This window comes from Cardiocondyla obscurior, linkage group LG16, assembly GCF_019399895.1.
Source record: "Cardiocondyla obscurior isolate alpha-2009 linkage group LG16, Cobs3.1, whole genome shotgun sequence".
NCBI lineage: Eukaryota > Metazoa > Arthropoda > Insecta > Hymenoptera > Formicidae > Cardiocondyla > Cardiocondyla obscurior.
In genome coordinates, this window is record NC_091879.1 from 4,066,395 (window position 1) to 4,085,591 (window position 19,197).

Sequence of the window (19,197 nt, forward strand, 5' to 3'; positions counted from 1 at the left end):
TCTTTTAAAAAATTAAACATGCATTTCTACTGTTTGTTAACAATGTAAAATTTGATCAAAGGCAAAATCGGGTCTATCTGCCTGATTACCACGACGCATTGTTTTAGCCTTTCGCTCACGTGCCTAAAAGCAGCAACAATGCGGCGAAATAATCGAGGCGCGTGTAAACGCCTATGCCCGCATAATGATTCACGTACCATGAATAGAGAATAGTCATTAAGCTGCTCCCGGCCAGATCGTCGGTGTCATTGCACCCTAGATCCTAGAGGATGCCGAAGATAGGGGAGCTGAAGGAAAGCGCAGACGGAAAAGTTGGAAGTACACGTAAACGGCTGAAAATCTGACGTGTTGGCGACCAGCCAGATCTTCGGCCTCGTCTTCATCCCTCATCCTCCAGTAGGCGCTCCTCCGTAGAAGACAGCCTATGGACTTTTATTCCGCTTTCCTCTCCGACGTTTCGCGGAAGCGCTTTCTCATCATCCTATTGCTATTCTCGGAATCCGTAGTTTAATTTTAATAGATTCTTCGTCCGATCACGAATCCTAGGCGCACGTGAGTGTTTAGCTTCAAAAATTCTGTTGAGAAGGATTGATTATTATTTCGCGATGTTTGTGCACGGTGTTACTGTAAAATCGTAAATGTTTGTGATCGTATACAAATTTTTCAGCAGCCATCTGCTGCCGATATTAAATTTTTAATAATCTTATTGCGATTCTATAGTTGATTTAAATTTATTAAGATAAAATTACAAATAAAATTGAGACAAATATATTTATAACGTTAGCAAAAATACCATTTCAATTTATATGAAAATGTAATGAGAAGTTCTGTCAAAATGCTTACTTTAATTTTAACAAGTGTTAACTTAATTAAAAACGAAATAAGACTTCTCAACGTTTTTGTAAAACAAACAAGTGTTCGAGAAAAAAATTCGCCAACGAACAAATGTCGTGGCGAGATTCTAGATTCCAATCTCGGCTTACCTTGTCGCGCCTCGAAGATGGCCGTGGAATAGAAGAGAGGTGGTTTACCCGAAGACCACGACAGCTGCATCGAGCCAGCGGGGCCCGAAAATAGCACGACAACCCCATGCCGAGGCCGCCGGAGGAGCGGCCAAGTCCAAGTCCTCTCTCTCCCTCTTTTCTTTCTCCATCTCCATTCGCCGCTTTTATACATGTATGTATGTACGTACTCCACGGGGAAAGTCGCCGATTTACGATCCTTCTAAGCGATCGCGTGCTGTTCTCTTTTTTCCGGAAAGTACTTGCCGCCGCCGGCACGAGCGCTCGAGAAAAAGAGGGTAGCGCGTGGAAGGCTACTGATTTATAGGAGGAACCGTGCGCATCCGGATACTTTACAAGACGACACACGATACAGTCACGCTTTCTTGTCTTAAACGATTTTGCCGCCCCCGTAGAATCACTCCTAATGACTTGGTATCCTCACCGTCGACGCAAAAACTGTATCCGCCCTCGTACTTATCCATCTTTCTCAGGCGAGAAATTACCTAAAATTGGAAACTCCCCTCGTACAAACATGTCTCAACTTGTTAAACTTGTATAAATCATTTGGCGTTAATTAATTTATTACCTTTTCTATTATCACTCTGTCATTAAGATTAATAATATTCAAATCTCATTTTACCTTTTAATCGAATCTCGAGCAGCTCGAGCTTTCTTCGAACATTGTCAAATATTTTTTCAATAGAACCGCACGTGACCCCGTGCGATTTATCCGTCAAGATCTCTTTCCTCGCTATCGCTCTCGACGACGTCGTGTATTTCCTCCTCCTCCGCATCTGGATGAGCTCCAAGAGCGTCAAAAATACGCGAATCGCACTAGTGGGCGAACAAAATACCTTTGGGCACCTGTAGGATGCGCCCGTAGATGCTGCCGAAAACTCGCACAGAAAACCACGAGGTGCTAGCACTATTAGTACCGGTTACGTTAATGGATGTCTGTAGTTGAATTGCGTCAGTGGTTGAAGATGCTCTTGCTCGCTCAATGCGCTCGAAGCTCGTGACTTTATTTTTGGCCACGTTCGACGACGATACCGTCGACGATTTACGATACCGCCACCGAGACACCTGTTCCGCTCCCATCTAGAGGTTTCCTGAAATTATAAGTTTTATTGAAAAACAATACAAGTATTTAGTTGCAATTTCTTTTTTTTTCTTTTTTAAATTTTTCTCTTAAAGAACTTTAAACATTTTTTACGTAGCACGGGGAAATGACGTGGGAATAAATATATCAAACAGAGGAAAAGTCGACCGTGAATCATAAATTCTCACTAAATTGCTGAAATCGCGGATATTCTTGAGGAACGAGTATATAAGCTTCGTCATTTGTATCGCAAAAATAGATTAATATTTTTAAATAAAGATAAAGTTAATCAGAATTTATATTTCTGATACATTAATCTTATAAAGTATGTAAAGCTGATACTGTTTAGCAATGGCAAGTAAAAAAATAATTTAACAATAATTAACTTTTTAAAGCAGGAAGAAATCACAAAAATACCGACAAAAAGTAACGTCCCGCGAATTCCGTGCATATTTTCTAATTTCATATCAAAAAATGAAATAAACTTTGTGAAGAAGAGTCTAATCTTTTTTTTTTCTTTCTAATCGCTTTAGAACACGCGTTTCGCGCAAAGAGCAAGATACTATGCAAGCAGCGGGGCTTTTTGGTCGACGATTGAATGAATGCCACGCGAGTTAGTCAGCACCGCGGTGCTAAATTCGGCGGACGCCTGGCGTCGCGCCAGAAGAACCACCCAGCGCACCAACCTGTGCTTCTACCCTGTAACCGCCGACGAAATGGCGCCGTTATCATATCTGTTTGCCATCGTTCTTTGTTGAAATAACGATTTAGACACGAGCGATACCGGTTTATACTTGAACTCGTTGTATATTTGATCGAAAATTTATATCCTTAGAAACAAATCGGTTCAAAGTATTGTACAACATATTTAATGCATGTGATAATTCCTCATGCTTCAAATCAAAGTTCTTTTAGAGAAATAGATGGAACAAAACCATGTGCTATTTTAAGAAAATATCAAATTATGCAACTTATATACGTCTTATCTTTTTTTCCAATACTTTTCGTAACATTCAGTTATTTAAAAAATTAACTATTACGCGATCATATTATATTTGACTAAACTTACATGCAATTAATTCGCTGATTTGCATTTATTCGTAGATTGGTCGAATTGATGGAGTATAATGAGTGATAATAAGACGGGACAACTTGTCGAGGAAGAAGATAGGGGTAGTTAACAACCACCGTACGCGAGCCGCGGGGGCCGATTGTTCCTCCCGCGCGGGAGGCTTTCATTTCGTCCCTCCACCGCAGGTCATATGCACTCGCCACGCGTGTCGCACATTGCCGACACACCAATAAGACCACCACACGCATAAGAGGGAACCGGGCGGGCACGCTTCTGTAGGCGCGTGCAGCTGAAGAAGAAGAAGAACAAGAAGACGACGACGACGAAAAGCGCCGCGGCGACGGTGGCAGCGACGGAGGTGGAGGGCGAGGAAGGTTGCGCTGCTATATGTAGCCCCGAATCTTAGCCGGGGCAACTATTGCGCCCGAAATTGCCGAAGCGAACGCAACCCCCGTCCGTCATTCGATTTACGTTCTAAAACAGATCTTTCCTTTTAATATTGTGCTTAATATCGGTTTTACGGAGTCTTCGCGCCATACCTTCATTATAAATAGTAGTCGGTGCAACGAGTGTGCTGGTTTGTGAGTCTTAAGATGATAAGCATGACTTGTGCGCTTTGAGGAGAAAAATCAAAGCCTCGAGGAAGATGCCACGGGCGTTTCTGATTACGCATCGCAGATACAACGGTATCGAAGAAGAGATCGCGGGATCTGAAAGAGGTACGTTTTAATTTCACGCACAGCAATTTTCGTACAAAATTTACTAAATATTTTTTCAATAAATTGCGATTAATTAGATTATTAATCATTATCGTATTAATTTATCACAAATTAAAAAGGCATTAAATATTAATGGGAAATAAAAAAAAATTCTAATATTTCTAAAAAGAAAAAAAAGCATATTTCTCACGTAATTTCGGTGCAAATCCACCAGTCCTTACTTCGTGAACAAGGTATAGAGAGTAAATGTAAGAGGTAGAGACAGACCAGACAGATGATAGATGCGTCATACGTGCAAGGATCCGCTCAGCGCATACCACCTCGATGCCGTCAACCCCAAAGTAGCTTCCTTATGCGAACGCAAACCGTATGCGTACCTACATATACATATATCGCTAGGTAACATAAAACACACGAAATACACCCATTACTCACGCTAGAAAAAGACAAGCAAGGATTGATGGCGTAGTTAATTTATTTCCAATCTCCCTTTAAAAACGGTAGGACAAGCAAGCCAAGCTTTACTTCCGAAGATGTTTCACGAGTCGGCGTCGGATTACTCTGTTAAAATTCAAAGACACCGTGAGCTTGTAGAGACGCAATCAAACGTAAAATAGCTCATTATACATAAATTAAAATATTCATACAGTACCCAGTTAAATCAAATCCTTCAATTGCGTTGAAATAAATTTATTCTTTTCAATCAAAATGCTTCTACCTGCCGATCTGTTTTTGCACAGACTACAGTCCCGAGAGGAGCGTCAGATTAGCCGATTACAGTGGCGGTCAACCAACTTCCGATGGCGCCAGTGAATGCGGAAGTGAGACGTCATCCGAATGCCCCGAGGAATTGTACAACCTGACGAAATTGGCGGAAGTCAGTCTGGCAGCAGCGGCCGGTACTTTGATTCATCACAGCAATGTCATCTATCAGCGACCGGTGTCCCCAAGGATCGCGCAGTATCCCGCGGAGGTGACGAGCAGGACCCTGGGTCCTCGACCTGCAGTACAAATGATAGGAAGTCAGGATCAAGTCTTGGGCGAGCGTACGAGGCTCTTTCTCGAACGAATCGAGACCGAGAGAGAGATTCTGGAGACTCGCACCGGGGAAACGGCCTCTTTGGAGATTCGGCTGTCGCCGCGGCATTCGTCCGCTCCTCAGGAGGACTCGTGCCGCGCGAAAATGCCGGTTGTCGTTTCCGGGATCGGCGCCGATCCGACATCCGTACCTTCGACCGCGTCGATTCAAAGTCGCAGGACAGCCGCCATCGAGCCGAAATCAGAGGACAGCGAAGATCACGAGTGTCCGGATTGCGGTAAGAAGTACTCGACATCCTCGAATCTGGCTAGGCACCGTCAAACGCACCGGTCGCTCGGCGATAAAAAGGCTAGGAGGTGCCCACACTGCGACAAGGTTTACGTCAGTATGCCGGCGTTCAGTATGCACGTAAGGACCCATAATCAGGGCTGCAAATGTCACTATTGCGGCAAATGTTTTTCGAGGCCGTGGTTACTGCAGGGACATATACGCACGCATACAGGTATATCTAAGCGTCACTTTACGTGCAGATTTTTTTATGTCTTTAACTTCATTAACTGTTACATAATCGGGCGAGTTAATTGTGATTTTTTTCTTTTTCTCTGTCCCTCTCTCGCTCGCTTTTTCTCTCTCGCTCGCTTTTTCTCTCTCGCTCGCTCTTTCTCTCTCGCTCTCGCTCTCTCTTCCCCCTACCTTTCTCCTTTCTCTCTCTTTCTTTCTGCTAGTTTAATTTAACAAAATTGTTGGAGTGTCCGAGTTGTTTTTCGTCCGTGACCGCGATTGCGGTTTCTTACAATAATAGATATTGCGTAAATAAACTAAGGAAAACTATTTTCGAAGTGAGTACAGTCGTACAGGTTTAACGAGCTTTCAATGAAGATGAATTCAAATTAATCATTTACAATGTCTGATTTTGGCATGAGACGCAGCACTATTTTCATCTGTGAATGACAGACGTGCAACTGTGAGATAAATTAATATACAACAAATATATTTAATAATATAAAATGTAACATATTTTTCTACATATATATATTTTTTTTTAATTTACATTTAAAAGTTCGATATTTTTAATAATTGTATTCTTTCAGGTGAGAAACCTTTCAAGTGCACCATTTGTAACAAAGCCTTCGCCGACAAGTCAAACTTACGAGCTCACATACAAACGCACTCCAACACCAAGCCCCATGTATGCGGTCGCTGTGGCAAGGCCTTTGCTCTCAAATCGTACCTGTATAAGCACGAGGAATCGTCTTGCATGCGTGCCCATCATCGGCCGTCCATAGAAAAGCCCGAGCAGATCGAGCAACAAAGATCAACGTCGTCGGCGAAACCTAGTGCACCATTGTCGTCTTTGAATAGATCACAAACGTCTTGCATCACGGCGTCACCTACCAGCGTTATAGTTCCACGATTAGGACTTGAGCGTGAGCAAAAAGACACGTCGTCCGCGGTCTCCGCGATTATTAGGCACACCGGAGCGTCAGACGTATCGGTACCGTCGAAACGACCCTGTAGAGAAAAATCGAATTCAGACGATCCGGAGAAACCCGATCTGATGACTAAGGATTCGGAACATGAATCCAGAATGGTCATCAGAACGTCGGTGATATCGTCAAATCCGGAGCACCTGCATCTCCGTTTTGATAACGACATTAAGAGTTCCTCGGCTACGTTTGATTATTCCGATCCGAAATCCTCGTCCTTTTCGAGACCTACCACGATGACTTTGAGCCTGGCCATCGCTTAAAAGCCAGATCGCTGCTCAGCGACCAAGTTAATCACCAAATATTAATAATTTATTTGGCTTTGTACTTATTTTAGCACACATTTTTACAAAGAAGGAAGAGATTTCTTTTTTTTTTTTTTTTTAATTTGCAAAATTCTATTAGATTATATGATTCTTAATTTTTTTTAACTGCATTAATTTTACATACACGTTTTCTATATATACACTCGAACGAAAATTACTTTCGATAGTACTGGATAACATTGCGAATTAGCAAAGAAACGACATAACGTTGTGTATGACAGATATTATTCCAAGATTATTATCTTCCGAATTAGGGACCACCTAGCAATTAGTCGTAATGAAATGTTAAATTTGTAAGCGTGTTTAATTTAGCGCAGATCCTTGTGTGTGACGTAAAGTTGTGCTTTTCGATGGTATTTTACATACGCGCAACTTGATAAAATTGGTGTGCACACGAATGTAGACGCGTGAAAAGAAATTTTTGAGAGCACCTATTAAACGTCAAACGCGTGACCTTATCTATTTAAATCCGTTGCTACTGCGCGACGTAAGCGATTGAGATTGATCATCGACATCGTCTGAATTACAGTGCCATTATGTTTTATTATTACAGAATTAAATGAGATTCTCCGAGGCTCTTCGAGGCAGCTACTAAAACTTTGTAAAATGTAAATACGTACGAATGATATGCATACGGCGAACCTCAGAGAGTGCGAGAGTGTGTAAACGTTGTTTAATGTAATCGAGTGGAAAGTTTCTGCGTTTTATCACCGTAAATTAATGATGAACGAAGAGAGCGATGTAACGACTTGGCACAGTTCATCGTTGCCTTCGAAGAAAGAATTTTCGCAAATTACTCGAAAAATACGACTGCATGATGGGATGTAGGCTGCATGCAGAACGTTCTTAAAAGCGAAGGCGTGTATCTGTGATTCGGAACTGTCGCAAAAAGCTGGTCCCAGGCAATGCGATCATCTGCCAAAAATATTTAAAAATAAAAAGTATATATATGTATGTACATATAATACTATATATTTTATATCATAGTAATAAGTTGAGATCCAGTGTTTAAGTCGCGCTTACCAATGTATCCACCTGTTATGTGATGAACTTTACTGTATTAATTCTATAACTAGAATATCGTGTGAAATGTCCAACGAAAGCGCATCGTTCAGATCGTTTTCCGGCAGCAAATTAATTATAGCGGAGGTAAACGAGCCTTCTTCTTTTCGTTCGTTTGCGGCGCCAGAAAATTGGCGTCCGAGCAGAGTGTCGAACTAGTCGAATCCGTTTCGCCATCGTGCAACGCAATCTGCCGTCGTGAAAAAGTTTGCTCTTAATTCATCTTAGCACAGACACTTTATCTCAGTGGGAAGGGGATGTTAAGTTAAATATCACAGCATATTTCCCTTTTTCATTCAATGACCGGCAAGATCATGCGAGTGGCGACGGCTTATAATAAAGATGTAGGTGTAATAAATGTGTCGCGTATTACAGGCGATTCGCCTCAAGGAATCCGCTCGAGTCGTAAAGCTTTTGATTAATTGACGAGCGATTCGGACGCACACGTGCATCCTAGTCATATTCAATGGATCGCCCGTCGACGAGAGTAAGGATCCCTATCTAGCGATTGAGCACGTATTGTCGCGTTGACCATATATTGTAAATAGCAGCATTCCCACTTTTACGTATTAGATTTTAGTCGTGAGCAAGAGACGTCGTTCGACGTAATCGTTTTCAGATAGCGATTTGTTATAACTGTTACAACTTATACGTGCTATTTGTACACCGGAGTGCCTATGCGAAACATTTACTTGTATAACATATCTTTTTTACGAATTGTAAATGTAATCTTATCTATCGAAAGATTAATATACCAAGTGATACATTTGCGTATGTATACGTTCAGATACGCTTGAATTAACTTTGAAATATCTCCTGTCTTCTACGAGGTCCTTTAATTCTTCCTCATCTCTGTTGCAATGACGAGATATTACAAAATTATATATAAAAAAAAAATAATGTGTTTAATAATTTAATTGTATGCGAAGATACATCGGATTACATCACGCGTGCGCCCATATAAAGCTTCCCGTTCAATACTCTCGTTTCGCCTTTTTATTTATTGAACTCATTATCGCGCCGATGAACCATGCGATCATTCGCTACGCTTGGTAGTAGGATAAACAGCGACTAACTGTGTTTAACAAATAGATTGGACTTGAGTAATTAGGCCAACGAAAGCGAAAGTGACTAACCCGATAAATTAACTCAATGTCGTTTACGATTGATACATATTTGCACGACTGACTGACGGACGTGGCTATTTATTCAATAGTAAAATATGATTTTTTATTTAAAAAAAAAGTACGTATTTAATAAATATGGGGCTTATAATATATATTTAATATTATAGTTATTGCGTAATATAAATGAAGATGTTTAATCAGTGAGTTTGATCTTAGAAAATTTATCTGCAAATTTCTGTTTAAATTAACTATAATTCTTCTTTGCAGCGTGCAATAATTCTCAGTCAATGATGGTCATGGACGCATATCTTTCAGTAATAAGATCTTCTGCGACAAGATGAGGCCATACGAGATAACATCGTACACACGAGCATCTGTACGCACTTACATCTTACATCATGACGCATATTCCCAGAATTTCGTCCAGCAATTCTTAGTCTCGTCTGGCTGCGGTTACATGGATCCTTACGGTTCCAAGCAGCGCTTCGTGGGACCAGCTACGATGAGACCGAAGAAGAGACGAAGCGGAAGAACCGAGGAGAGTCGGTGGGAATCTATTCCGGCGGAGTTAGAAGAAACATCGGTTCGCGTCAGTCGTGAAGATCTCGCAGAAGGTTCGAGCCATGCGGCTGTACCTCATCGTCTTCACATTCCTCGCGAGCACGACACTCGCGAGGTATCACGTAAGTTGACAAAATATTCGATATGTCTTTATTCATATGAAAACGGTGTACAAAATTTATATTAACATTATTATTATTAAATTGTGAAAAATTGCGACTGAAACTTCTCTCCGCTTAACTTTCATTTTAATTGCAAGGAAAAATGGTGAACTCGCTGCGCGCTCTTTATCTTTAATTTAATAATTAATATAGTAAAAAAAATCGGTTTGTGATTAAATACGTTTTGCTTCTTCTTGTAAATAATGACGCTTGGATTTTTTGTGTGCTTTTTGTGTGCTTTTTGTGTGCACGAGCCGTTTATTCATCAATTCGGAATAACAGATAACCGCGCTTATCTTTTCTTCTTGAAATTTAGGACACTTTGCGTCGCTAATATTCGCACGTTGTGAAATTCAGCAAATCGCCGACGTGTATCATTTATCCTGGACGATAAACGCGGAAACATGATCTTTTGAGTATCCATCTACTTGCCGCTTCATTCATACGTCCGGAAATAAATTTAGTCGGACGAATTGCGATTTAAAAAAATAATTACAGCAGCGTTCTTGTAAAAAAAAAATTAGCCTTTGTACAAAATTAATTTTAACAATGGTTCGACAATAAATAAATGGTAGAAGGTTAAAGCTCATGAGATAAGTAAAACAGGACAAACGATTACGAATGGCCCCATTTTCGATCGCAACGCTTCTTTTACCCTTTCTTTCATTGAAAGGCCTTTTTAGAAGCTGAAACTTTTTATGAAGAATAACTAAATATTAAACAGACTTCATAGCAACACGATATATTTTTAATATTTTTTTTATTCACAGGAAAAGACACGTTTTGATCGATCTATTCGTGAATATGAAATGGGAAACGTAGAAAACAATCGTGAAGAGAAACAATGGTCTTTTACTGATGATGTAACGGTAAGCGATTTTCTTATCTCAATATAAATGCTAAGCCGATTAAAATTGATTTTTCCGAAACAGCAATTCGTTGCATATAAGAGCAGGAAGGAGAACGATTGTTATCTGGAAAATATAAAGCATAATCAGAATGTGTCACGTAAGAAACGACAATCTAAAGTACTCTATGCGTCGACAGTTATTACAAAGCCGAAGGTAATCATATTATAACAATGTTTATAATAAGGAAATATGTTGCATTCGGAAAAAAATTTTTATTATTAAGTTTAATATTTTAAACAGGCATGGCAGCTTGCTGGAGGCCGAATCGTTGATTTCTGCAACGGGCGCAATATTTTTTTATTGCAAACCATGAGACCCGCGCCGGGAAATACTGCCGATTCTTTTTTTAATGAAATTACTATAAATGAAAATGATATTTTGTCAAAACGTATAGCTGATATTATTTCAATACCTTTGAAAGCTCGGGCAAAGCGACAGATTTACCATGACCAGCGAGAAAAATCAAATAAAAGTGTCAATCAAATTCGACAACGTCGGCAAATAAATCAATTCCGAGGAAAGTTTCGTGGACAGACGCAATCTCAATATTTGAATTTCGGTAATAACGAAAAAAAAGAGGGTAAAGCCGAAGCTGAAGCTACTCAGCAATCTTCACGCGCAATAGTTAGTGAGTATTTTAATAATTGATATGCAATTATTTTTTATTATTGTACAATAATTAAATAAATTTTTTTTAATAAAAAAAATTATATTTAAATGGTTTTAAAAATAAGAAATAAAATTAAGAAATAAAAATTTTGCAATATTGAGATTTTATGATTCGAGATTAGAATTTTTAATTATATTATACTTTTTAATTAATTGTGTATGTAATTTAATATACTTTTTTCTTTAGGTGGTAGTCGCGGTATGGGTCAAGCGCAAAGTATGTCATCAGGTGGCACCGGTTGCGAAGATTGTCCCGGATATTCCGGTATCCAAGGAACGCTAGATAAGATACGAGTACCCGCAGGGACTGTTCCAGGAACGCCTATTACGCAACCTGGTGCAAAATTTATTCCTGGAGTTACTTATCCTGGCAGTCAGATAACATATCCTGGAGTGACTCCTGGCCAAGTTAGCCCCGGTGTTCTTCCTGGAAGTCGACCTGGGACATATCTTAATGGTGTTCGTCCTGGAACTGTAATACCAGGAACCGATGGCACGTTTCCTGGCGGTGTTCATCCCGGAACTGTGGCACCAGGAACTATAATCCCAGGAACCGGTGGCACGTTTCCTGGCGGTGTCCGTCCCGGAACTGTGGCACCAGGAACTATAATCCCAGGAACCGGTGGCACGTTTCCTGGCGGCGTCCATCCCGGAACTGTGGCACCAGGAACTATAATCCCAGGAACCGGTGGCACGTTTCCTGGCGGCGTCCGTCCCGGAACTGTGGCACCAGGAACTATAATCCCAGGAACTGGTGGCACGTTTCCTGGCGGTGTCCATCCCGGAACTGTGGCACCAGGAACTATAATTCCAGGAACCGGTGGCACGTTTCCTGGCGGTGTCCATCCCGGAACTGTGGCACCAGGAACTATAATCTCAGGAACCGGTGGAACATATCCTGGTGTAGTCCGTCCTGGTACTGTGACGCCAGGAACTGACGGCACGTATTTTGGTGGTATTCAACCAGGTGTTGTAATGCCAGGAGGTACAACATATCCACCTGGAACTATAATCACAGGAGATCGTCCATATCCCGCAGGAGTAGTACCTGGTAATATAATGACAGAAGTCAAAACGCGTCCAGATATAGCGCCGGGAGTGCAACCAGGACAAGGTATTTATTCTCCTGGCGGCGTTGTAACTACTTCAGTAGCAACAGGTACCACTACTGTTACTGGTGTTGGAAATTATCCACCAAGTACTGTATCTGCAACAGGCTTACCGAGTGGAACATATCCTGGAGTTTCTAATACAGGAACTTATCCTGGAACTGGAATTTATCCTGGAGATCGGGGTCAACTTAATATTCCAGGAACAAACCACGGGTCATATCCTAGCACTGTTGTGCCAGAAGGAACAAGCGTTTATCCCGGTGGTGGCCAAACTATATTTCATCCTCAAGGTGTTCCAGCAAGCACTTCAACCGGAAGTCAGGCCCCTGGTATCATTGCGACTACAGGCACTGATACTCGAGTAATAACTTATCCAAACGGTCAACCGACGAGTAGTCAAATTTATCCACATCTTAATGGTAATATTCAACCTGGAAAAATATCTGAGGGAATAGATAGTGTAACGGGTACTCGAGTTATGTACCCAGGTGTCAGATATCCTGAAACTATTCCAGGTACATATACTGTTGGCGCACAACAAATTACTTCTCCTGGTGAAAACGTATATCCTAGTCAAATATTATATCCAAGTGGCGTAATATCAACTTATCCGGGCGGATCATATCCGGGTGCAAATATCGGAATTCCGGAAACAGGAAGTATTTCAACAGGAACAACAGGACGTGAAACGATTGGAGAAACTGGTGTTACTGGACAGTTAGATCCCGGTCAGCTGTCAGGCAGAATTAATGGTCAAGGAGTAGATCGCGCAATTTATCCAGGAACGGTTATAAATACAGAAACCGGAGGAGTTTCGCAAATTGGAGGACCAAGTAGACCAGCAGGTTCAACGAGTGTAACAGACGATGGTACTGAGTCACAGGCAACGAGTTCTGTACATCAAGTGGACTCAGGTACTCAAGCAAGTGCCTCCGCTCAAGGTAAACACGGATCGGGCACAGCTCAGTCGCAAGTAACAGGTACCTATAGCGGCTCCGGTACCTTCTCAGCTCAGGCCGGTACCAGTGACTCGAACAAGAGCGCTCAAACCGAAATTAGCGGCGGTAAAGACGGAGCAACCAGCAACGCGCAAGGCACGGCAGGTTTTGGTAAGAGTCAGACACAAGTTCAATTAGATTCCGATTCTGGAGCTACTTCAACAGGTGCTCAGAGTAGCGGCTGGAATCACGGCACTAATTCGCAAGTGCAAGCAAGCTCGAAGGGCGGAATGGCAGATGCTCAGGCTAACGGTGAAGGTAGTACTTCCAGTCAGGCGCAGATTGGTTTTCAGCCGTACGTAAAGAGCGACGATGAGAAAGCGGAAGAACACGGAAGGCCGTTTCGCGGCAGTGGAATAGCGTCGGCTCAAAGCGGTACTTATCAAGGTCAATCTCAGTCGCAACTGCAAGGTTCTTTTCAATACGGGATCACGTACACTGGCGGAGCGCAAGCCGGTTCTGGATCCGGTGCCGCATCTTCGCGAAAGCCTTTTAATTTTACCGGCACCGAACTCTTCAAGTCTTTTAAACCTACCGCATCTCTGAAGCAATCGGCGAATATTGACAGCGCACTGTCAAGCTCGACGAGCTCGAACTACGACGACAGACAAGAAAATAAAAATCGCGAGCAAGGCTTACAAAGTAGTTCAACTACGAGGCAGACTGTAGTCTTGGCTTCGAAAAATAATTTAGACGACGTCGCAGATAAAAAAGCAGTAACTACCGAAAAGTCGCGAACGGACGATACAACGTACGACGAATACGACGATGATTACGCGGACGAGGAAGATTATTCTGCTCCGTCGGGTTCAAAATTGACGACGAAAGGAAAGTTCGCGGAAAGTTTTCCGAGCTCCGGTTCAAATAATCAGAAAGTAGAGAAAATCTTTCAGCAGCAGAGTCGCAGTCAATCGCAGACGATACAGGTCGCTAAAGGTAATCAGTACAACGTCCAAGCTAGCCAAAATTCTAATCTACCGCGACCGGGTGACACTTTACAGCCGGGGCAATCCGTATCAGGTTACACAATTCCGCCTGGATTCCGCGGCCGAGTAACGTCGGTCTCCGGCACAGAAACCGTCGCTCAAGGCGACGGTAAGTCTCAGTCGCAAACAGTATCTTTGGTACCGAAGGATTTTAATAACACCAAACCAATGCTTACAGAAACTAGATCGCTTCAGACAAATTACGAGCGTTACGTCAGCCGTCCGTCGGCGAAAAATCAAGGCTCTCTTATCAGTCAAAGTTCGTCTTCTGACAAATATACGAACCCTACTGCCGCGATAGCAACGAAGCCGAGCTATTACACGGTAACTAACAGTTTTGCCGGTAAAATGAATGGTAACAACGAACCAAAAAAATATGAGCATCGATATTATACCAAGAGCTCCACTTGCGGATATTTTACTTTTTCTTGTAACGTTGTGTACGGCTCCAACGGCAGAACAAAAATCTGCAAGCCGAAAGTACCAACGTATTCTAATGGCACACCTATAAGGTGTTGAATCATTAAAATATATATCGGATGCAACGATAATTATTTTTGTCATGCATCCTACAATAAATAATTTCTCTCTTCGTTGTATAGTATAGCAGAAATTATGTGACTCGCTTAGATCGTGTAGTTTAGATTGTAATTTGCTAGTTGCTTTCGTACGCATTATTATAATCTCACTCTGTCATAAATTAATATATATTTTTCTTTTGCAGATTTCAACAGATAAAATAAATATAAAAGTAAAATAAATTTATAAAAAACACTTTCGTTCCTATAGATTAGTGGATAAAAATTATTATTATTTGAGAAATCCATAAAGTTGCAAGTTAGATTAATATTCTTGTGCATTACGATATTATAATTTTTTTTATTTATATATGGAGGTACTTCTAAATTATTGACTATTATCGTATACAAAACGTATTATATTATTCGCCGCTATTTATTAAATTTTGTCAATAAAATACATTTTAATTCGAAGAAAAATCTTTCGCTTTTCGGTCAAGAAATATAATTAACAATAACCTTTTTAATTTGACATAGATCACTGTATTGTATGAAAGTTTAAATTTTATCTACAATTCATTATATCTGCGTTACGTCTACGTTGTGGTAAGTAACCGCCGATGTAGAGTATTGCTTTAATTTACGTTATACAGATTTTCGGTATTGACATAAAATGTTTAGTTATAAATATCAGGTATCGTATCTTGTACACACCGTGTCTTGCTAATCGATTTTCTTCAGTCTTTTCGAAAGAACAGACAAAAAACATTTGATAAAACATAAAGTTTCATCATACAATATATTTCGCGAATGTGTGTACAAATATGCATGTAGTATATACTATGTATACACCCGCAATATCTTTAAATTAATTTAAAAAGAAAAAGATACGCACATAAAAAAATATGGAATGTCAACTGTGTTTAAAATACATATTAATGATAAATAAAATGAGGAAAGATGTGTTAATAATTTACAAAAGTAGAAACACGAATATGAGCGATAATGAAATAATTATTTACAATTAATAATAAAAACAAGTACGATTTTTCTCACGATTGATAACTGTTGAACAATAAATATTGCAGATAATTCATTGCATCCATCGTTCCTAATAATTAATAGTAATTAAACTTATGATACATAATTAAATTATATGTATATGTAACTAATGGATTTCTGTAATGTGTAAATGCGAGTGCTGACTTCGCGTCAGTTAACTCCCATCGCTATTTAGATTTGTCGGTGGCGATATATTTACTCTTCTAGAAGTATTGACGTGTTTAGGGCTTAAACCCAATAGGCGCCTAGCTTATAATAATTTTTCAACACGTACAATTCGTCCAACACAGAGCCAAAGATTTAAAGAGAAAGAAAAACACTTGTGAAATTTGTTCTATATTTTAGGCCCTAAGAGATCACCTATTCAGTTTGCGTCTTCGTTATTTGACTTAAATGCTCCGGTTACTATCGACACAAGTCAATACTAGATTTATTGCCGATCGCAGATTGTAATTGTGTCCAGTTATTGTTCTATCGATCCAAAAATGATAATTATTATTATATTAGTAACGTACCTTCAGTACATTCATTAGAATCGTTCGTTTGGAGCTCTTGTTTTACAGTTTCGTCTATTTTAACGTCTACTGAAGTTTCGTGCGTTTCATAATTTTTTTTGCTGCGATAAAGTACATATTTTTTTTTAATTCTAGTGAAAATTCAAAAATATAAGCTAATATTATTTGATTCTCTTCCTTACCTATTTCTAAAATGTTCCAGCTGTACGTTTACAGAGTTTAGTTGCTCTACGAGATCTTCGTTGGCTCGTTGTAGTTTTCGTATACTATTCGTAGCAGTGTCGACTTCATCTTGAGCGGCTACCAACTCCTTCTTTAATTCTTCGACTCTCGCTCTTACTCGCTTAACTTCCATTTCGTATTGTTCCGATCGTCTCATCGTGTGTGATAACTCCGTTGTTTTTTCTGCTAAGGATTGTTTTAGTGCCGCCTGATATTGCTTTACTTCAAGTAATACCTGCGAGTGTTGTAAAATGAAAGGTAAAGTATAACAATTTTAAGTAGCATTATTAATTTCGTAAGATTATTAAACTGACCATGTTGCGAACTAGAATTTCATGTTGTAACTGTCTCGCATCTGTGTCCACCGTAGATACTGGCCGTGATCGTCCCGATTCTATTCCCTCTTGCAGCTCGTATAATTTTAAACGAAGCAGCTTATTCTCGCGTTCCAAAGAAATCTTTTCAGTTTCAATTTTTTCCCTTTTACTCCACTCGGCTGCATTTTCGGCTTGAAGTTTTTCCAGCTAAAATTTTAAAATATAAAGACGTATATTTTTATATTTAACGTTGTCTTAAAAACAAAAAATGCAATTTGCAAATAGCTTACCTCTAGCCTCATTTCTGTTAAACGACGATCCATGCTTTCTCCATTACTCGTATTGTCCATTAAATCTACTAAATGTTCATCACTAAGCTCGAGCTGAAAACGTTCTTTTAACTCTGATAATTCTCTCATCGCGTCGGCTCTGCTTTCAGATAATTGCTCACATTGTTCCCTTAATTGTTTAACCTCAGCTTTTAATTTTTCCACAGTTCGGTGCAAAGAATTGTTTTCCCTTGATAAAAATAAAATAATATTATAAATAATAAAATCAGAGCCGTACAAGTAGTGACTAATTTGGTAATCAATGACGGGATAATTACGAATTATTTGTAATCGTAACTGTTATTGTAATTATATTTTTTTTACAGCTCTGAATATAACTAGTCAGTTTTTTTTTAATTTACATTCATGCAAAACTTACTCCCTTTCCATAGAAATAGTTTTTGTTGTTTCCTCCAATTTTATTTGCAATGCGGACATCGTTTGAGTAAGAGTCTCGTCGCTATACATATCTAACGGCGATTGTTTCTCCATTCCATCCTTTTTAGTATTATTATCTACGACTAGCTTTGTAATATTTTTATCCAACGAATTATTGGGACTGTCTTTATACAATTCTACGGCGTGCTTTGGCACTGCTCCTTGCAGGACGTATTCTTCAATATCCCTTTCGGGTAAGATATTGTGACTTCCTGAAATAATATTAGACACTTGATGTGAATTTTGACAAGATAGCAAATCTCTTTGTACATCCAATGTATCACTGGCTTCGATATTATTATAAAAATCCAGCTGCTCATCCAACCCAAAAGTAGCTCTCAATTGTGGATCTGATTCTAGAATGGTAAAGATTTGTTGATCAAATTGCCCTGCATGTTTTAAGAGTATCATGTGTATCTTTTCCATTTCCTTCTTCAGCTGTTCATTTTGCAATTCTAATTCTTGAGATTCATGCTTGAAGGAATTAGCATCCTTTACAGCAATCTCCAATTTAGCTCTCAGAGCTTTTGCCTCATCTCTAGCAGCATTTCTTTCATTTCGGACTTTGCTCCATTTTTCGCGCCAATTAGCAGTACAATCAGACCACCATCGCATGGTTTTTTCCATTTGTGCTGCTCTAGCTCTGGCCTCTTCAAGCTCTCTCTGTCTTAAGGCCTGTGTAAAAAAAAAAAAAATACTAATAACAACTAATTAACAGATAAAAATTAATTGCTCAGCTTTGCTTTTTTTTACTAAAAAAAATTTATTATAAAACATAAATAGAAGAAAATATAATATTAAATATAAAATAAAGTGTAACTAATTGTTTCATGATAAAGTATTTAAAATTAATAAGATTTTAACACAATTTAGCATGCTGAAATGTTACCTCTTTAGACTCCCATTCACTGTCAGCATAACGAGGTGACGAAGTCGGTACTTCGTGCTCCCGCATGTATCGCCTCGAAGACGTTCCACTTGCTGTCGATTGTGCCATAGTGCGAGCAACGCGTGATCTACAATAAGTGATCTTTGTTTTCACTGCCCACTTTACAGGCAAAATCCTTCTGAAATGCTCCACACACCTCCTTCACGGCACTTTTCGGTGGCACCAATTTAATTTTGAACGAGCATTCTTCAGTAATTATTAAAAACTTTACTTCCAATCTCCGATATCGAGAGAGTTATACTTCATCTGACACGCTTTTGCTTAAAACGACAAAATACAAGGTAAATGATTAGTTCATAATTCTCATAGACAGATTTTGGGAAAAATACATTCGACGTGTTCTTGCGCAGAAATAAAGGTTTAAAAAAAAATTAATAAAGTCTCACTGGTGTCTGTAAAACCGATAATTCTGCGTTAAAGTTGATGTAAGGGTTAAAAAACCTGTCATGTCAACACTAGTTCTACGATAAGGAGCGTAGGAGTGTAAACTGGTGTGAGCCTGTAGATAGTGACG

At 39.7% G+C, this 19,197-nt stretch overlaps 3 protein-coding genes across 3 annotated transcripts; 2 read left to right on the forward strand and 1 right to left on the reverse strand.

Annotated features, from left to right (window-relative positions):
- The first annotated feature begins 3,770 nt into the window (after positions 1 to 3,770).
- LOC139109180 (zinc finger protein with KRAB and SCAN domains 4) lies at positions 3,771 to 8,997 on the forward strand. The gene is made up of 3 exons (XM_070668054.1): positions 3,771 to 3,894; positions 4,635 to 5,435; positions 6,025 to 8,997. Exons 1-3 carry the CDS (start codon positions 3,822 to 3,824, stop codon positions 6,681 to 6,683), a joined length of 1,533 nt encoding a protein of 510 aa, XP_070524155.1. The 5' UTR covers positions 3,771 to 3,821; the 3' UTR covers positions 6,684 to 8,997.
- Positions 8,998 to 9,119: 122 nt separating this feature from the next.
- LOC139109168 (apomucin) lies at positions 9,120 to 15,161 on the forward strand. Its single transcript, XM_070668029.1, has 5 exons — positions 9,120 to 9,618; positions 10,428 to 10,526; positions 10,590 to 10,721; positions 10,809 to 11,196; positions 11,425 to 15,161. The coding sequence occupies exons 1-5, from the start codon at positions 9,559 to 9,561 to the stop codon at positions 14,850 to 14,852; spliced, it is 4,107 nt and encodes a 1,368-aa protein (XP_070524130.1). The 5' UTR covers positions 9,120 to 9,558; the 3' UTR covers positions 14,853 to 15,161.
- A 107-nt stretch (positions 15,162 to 15,268) lies between these two features.
- Positions 15,269 to 19,183, reverse strand: LOC139109177 (coiled-coil domain-containing protein 102A). Its single transcript, XM_070668048.1, has 7 exons — positions 19,070 to 19,183; positions 18,624 to 18,943; positions 17,676 to 18,409; positions 17,258 to 17,486; positions 16,965 to 17,174; positions 16,611 to 16,885; positions 15,269 to 16,529 (listed from the first exon to the last, which is right to left on the reverse strand). Exons 2-7 carry the CDS (start codon positions 18,729 to 18,731, stop codon positions 16,412 to 16,414), a joined length of 1,674 nt encoding a protein of 557 aa, XP_070524149.1. The 5' UTR covers positions 18,732 to 18,943; positions 19,070 to 19,183; the 3' UTR covers positions 15,269 to 16,411.
- Between the last annotated feature and the right edge of the window lie 14 nt (positions 19,184 to 19,197).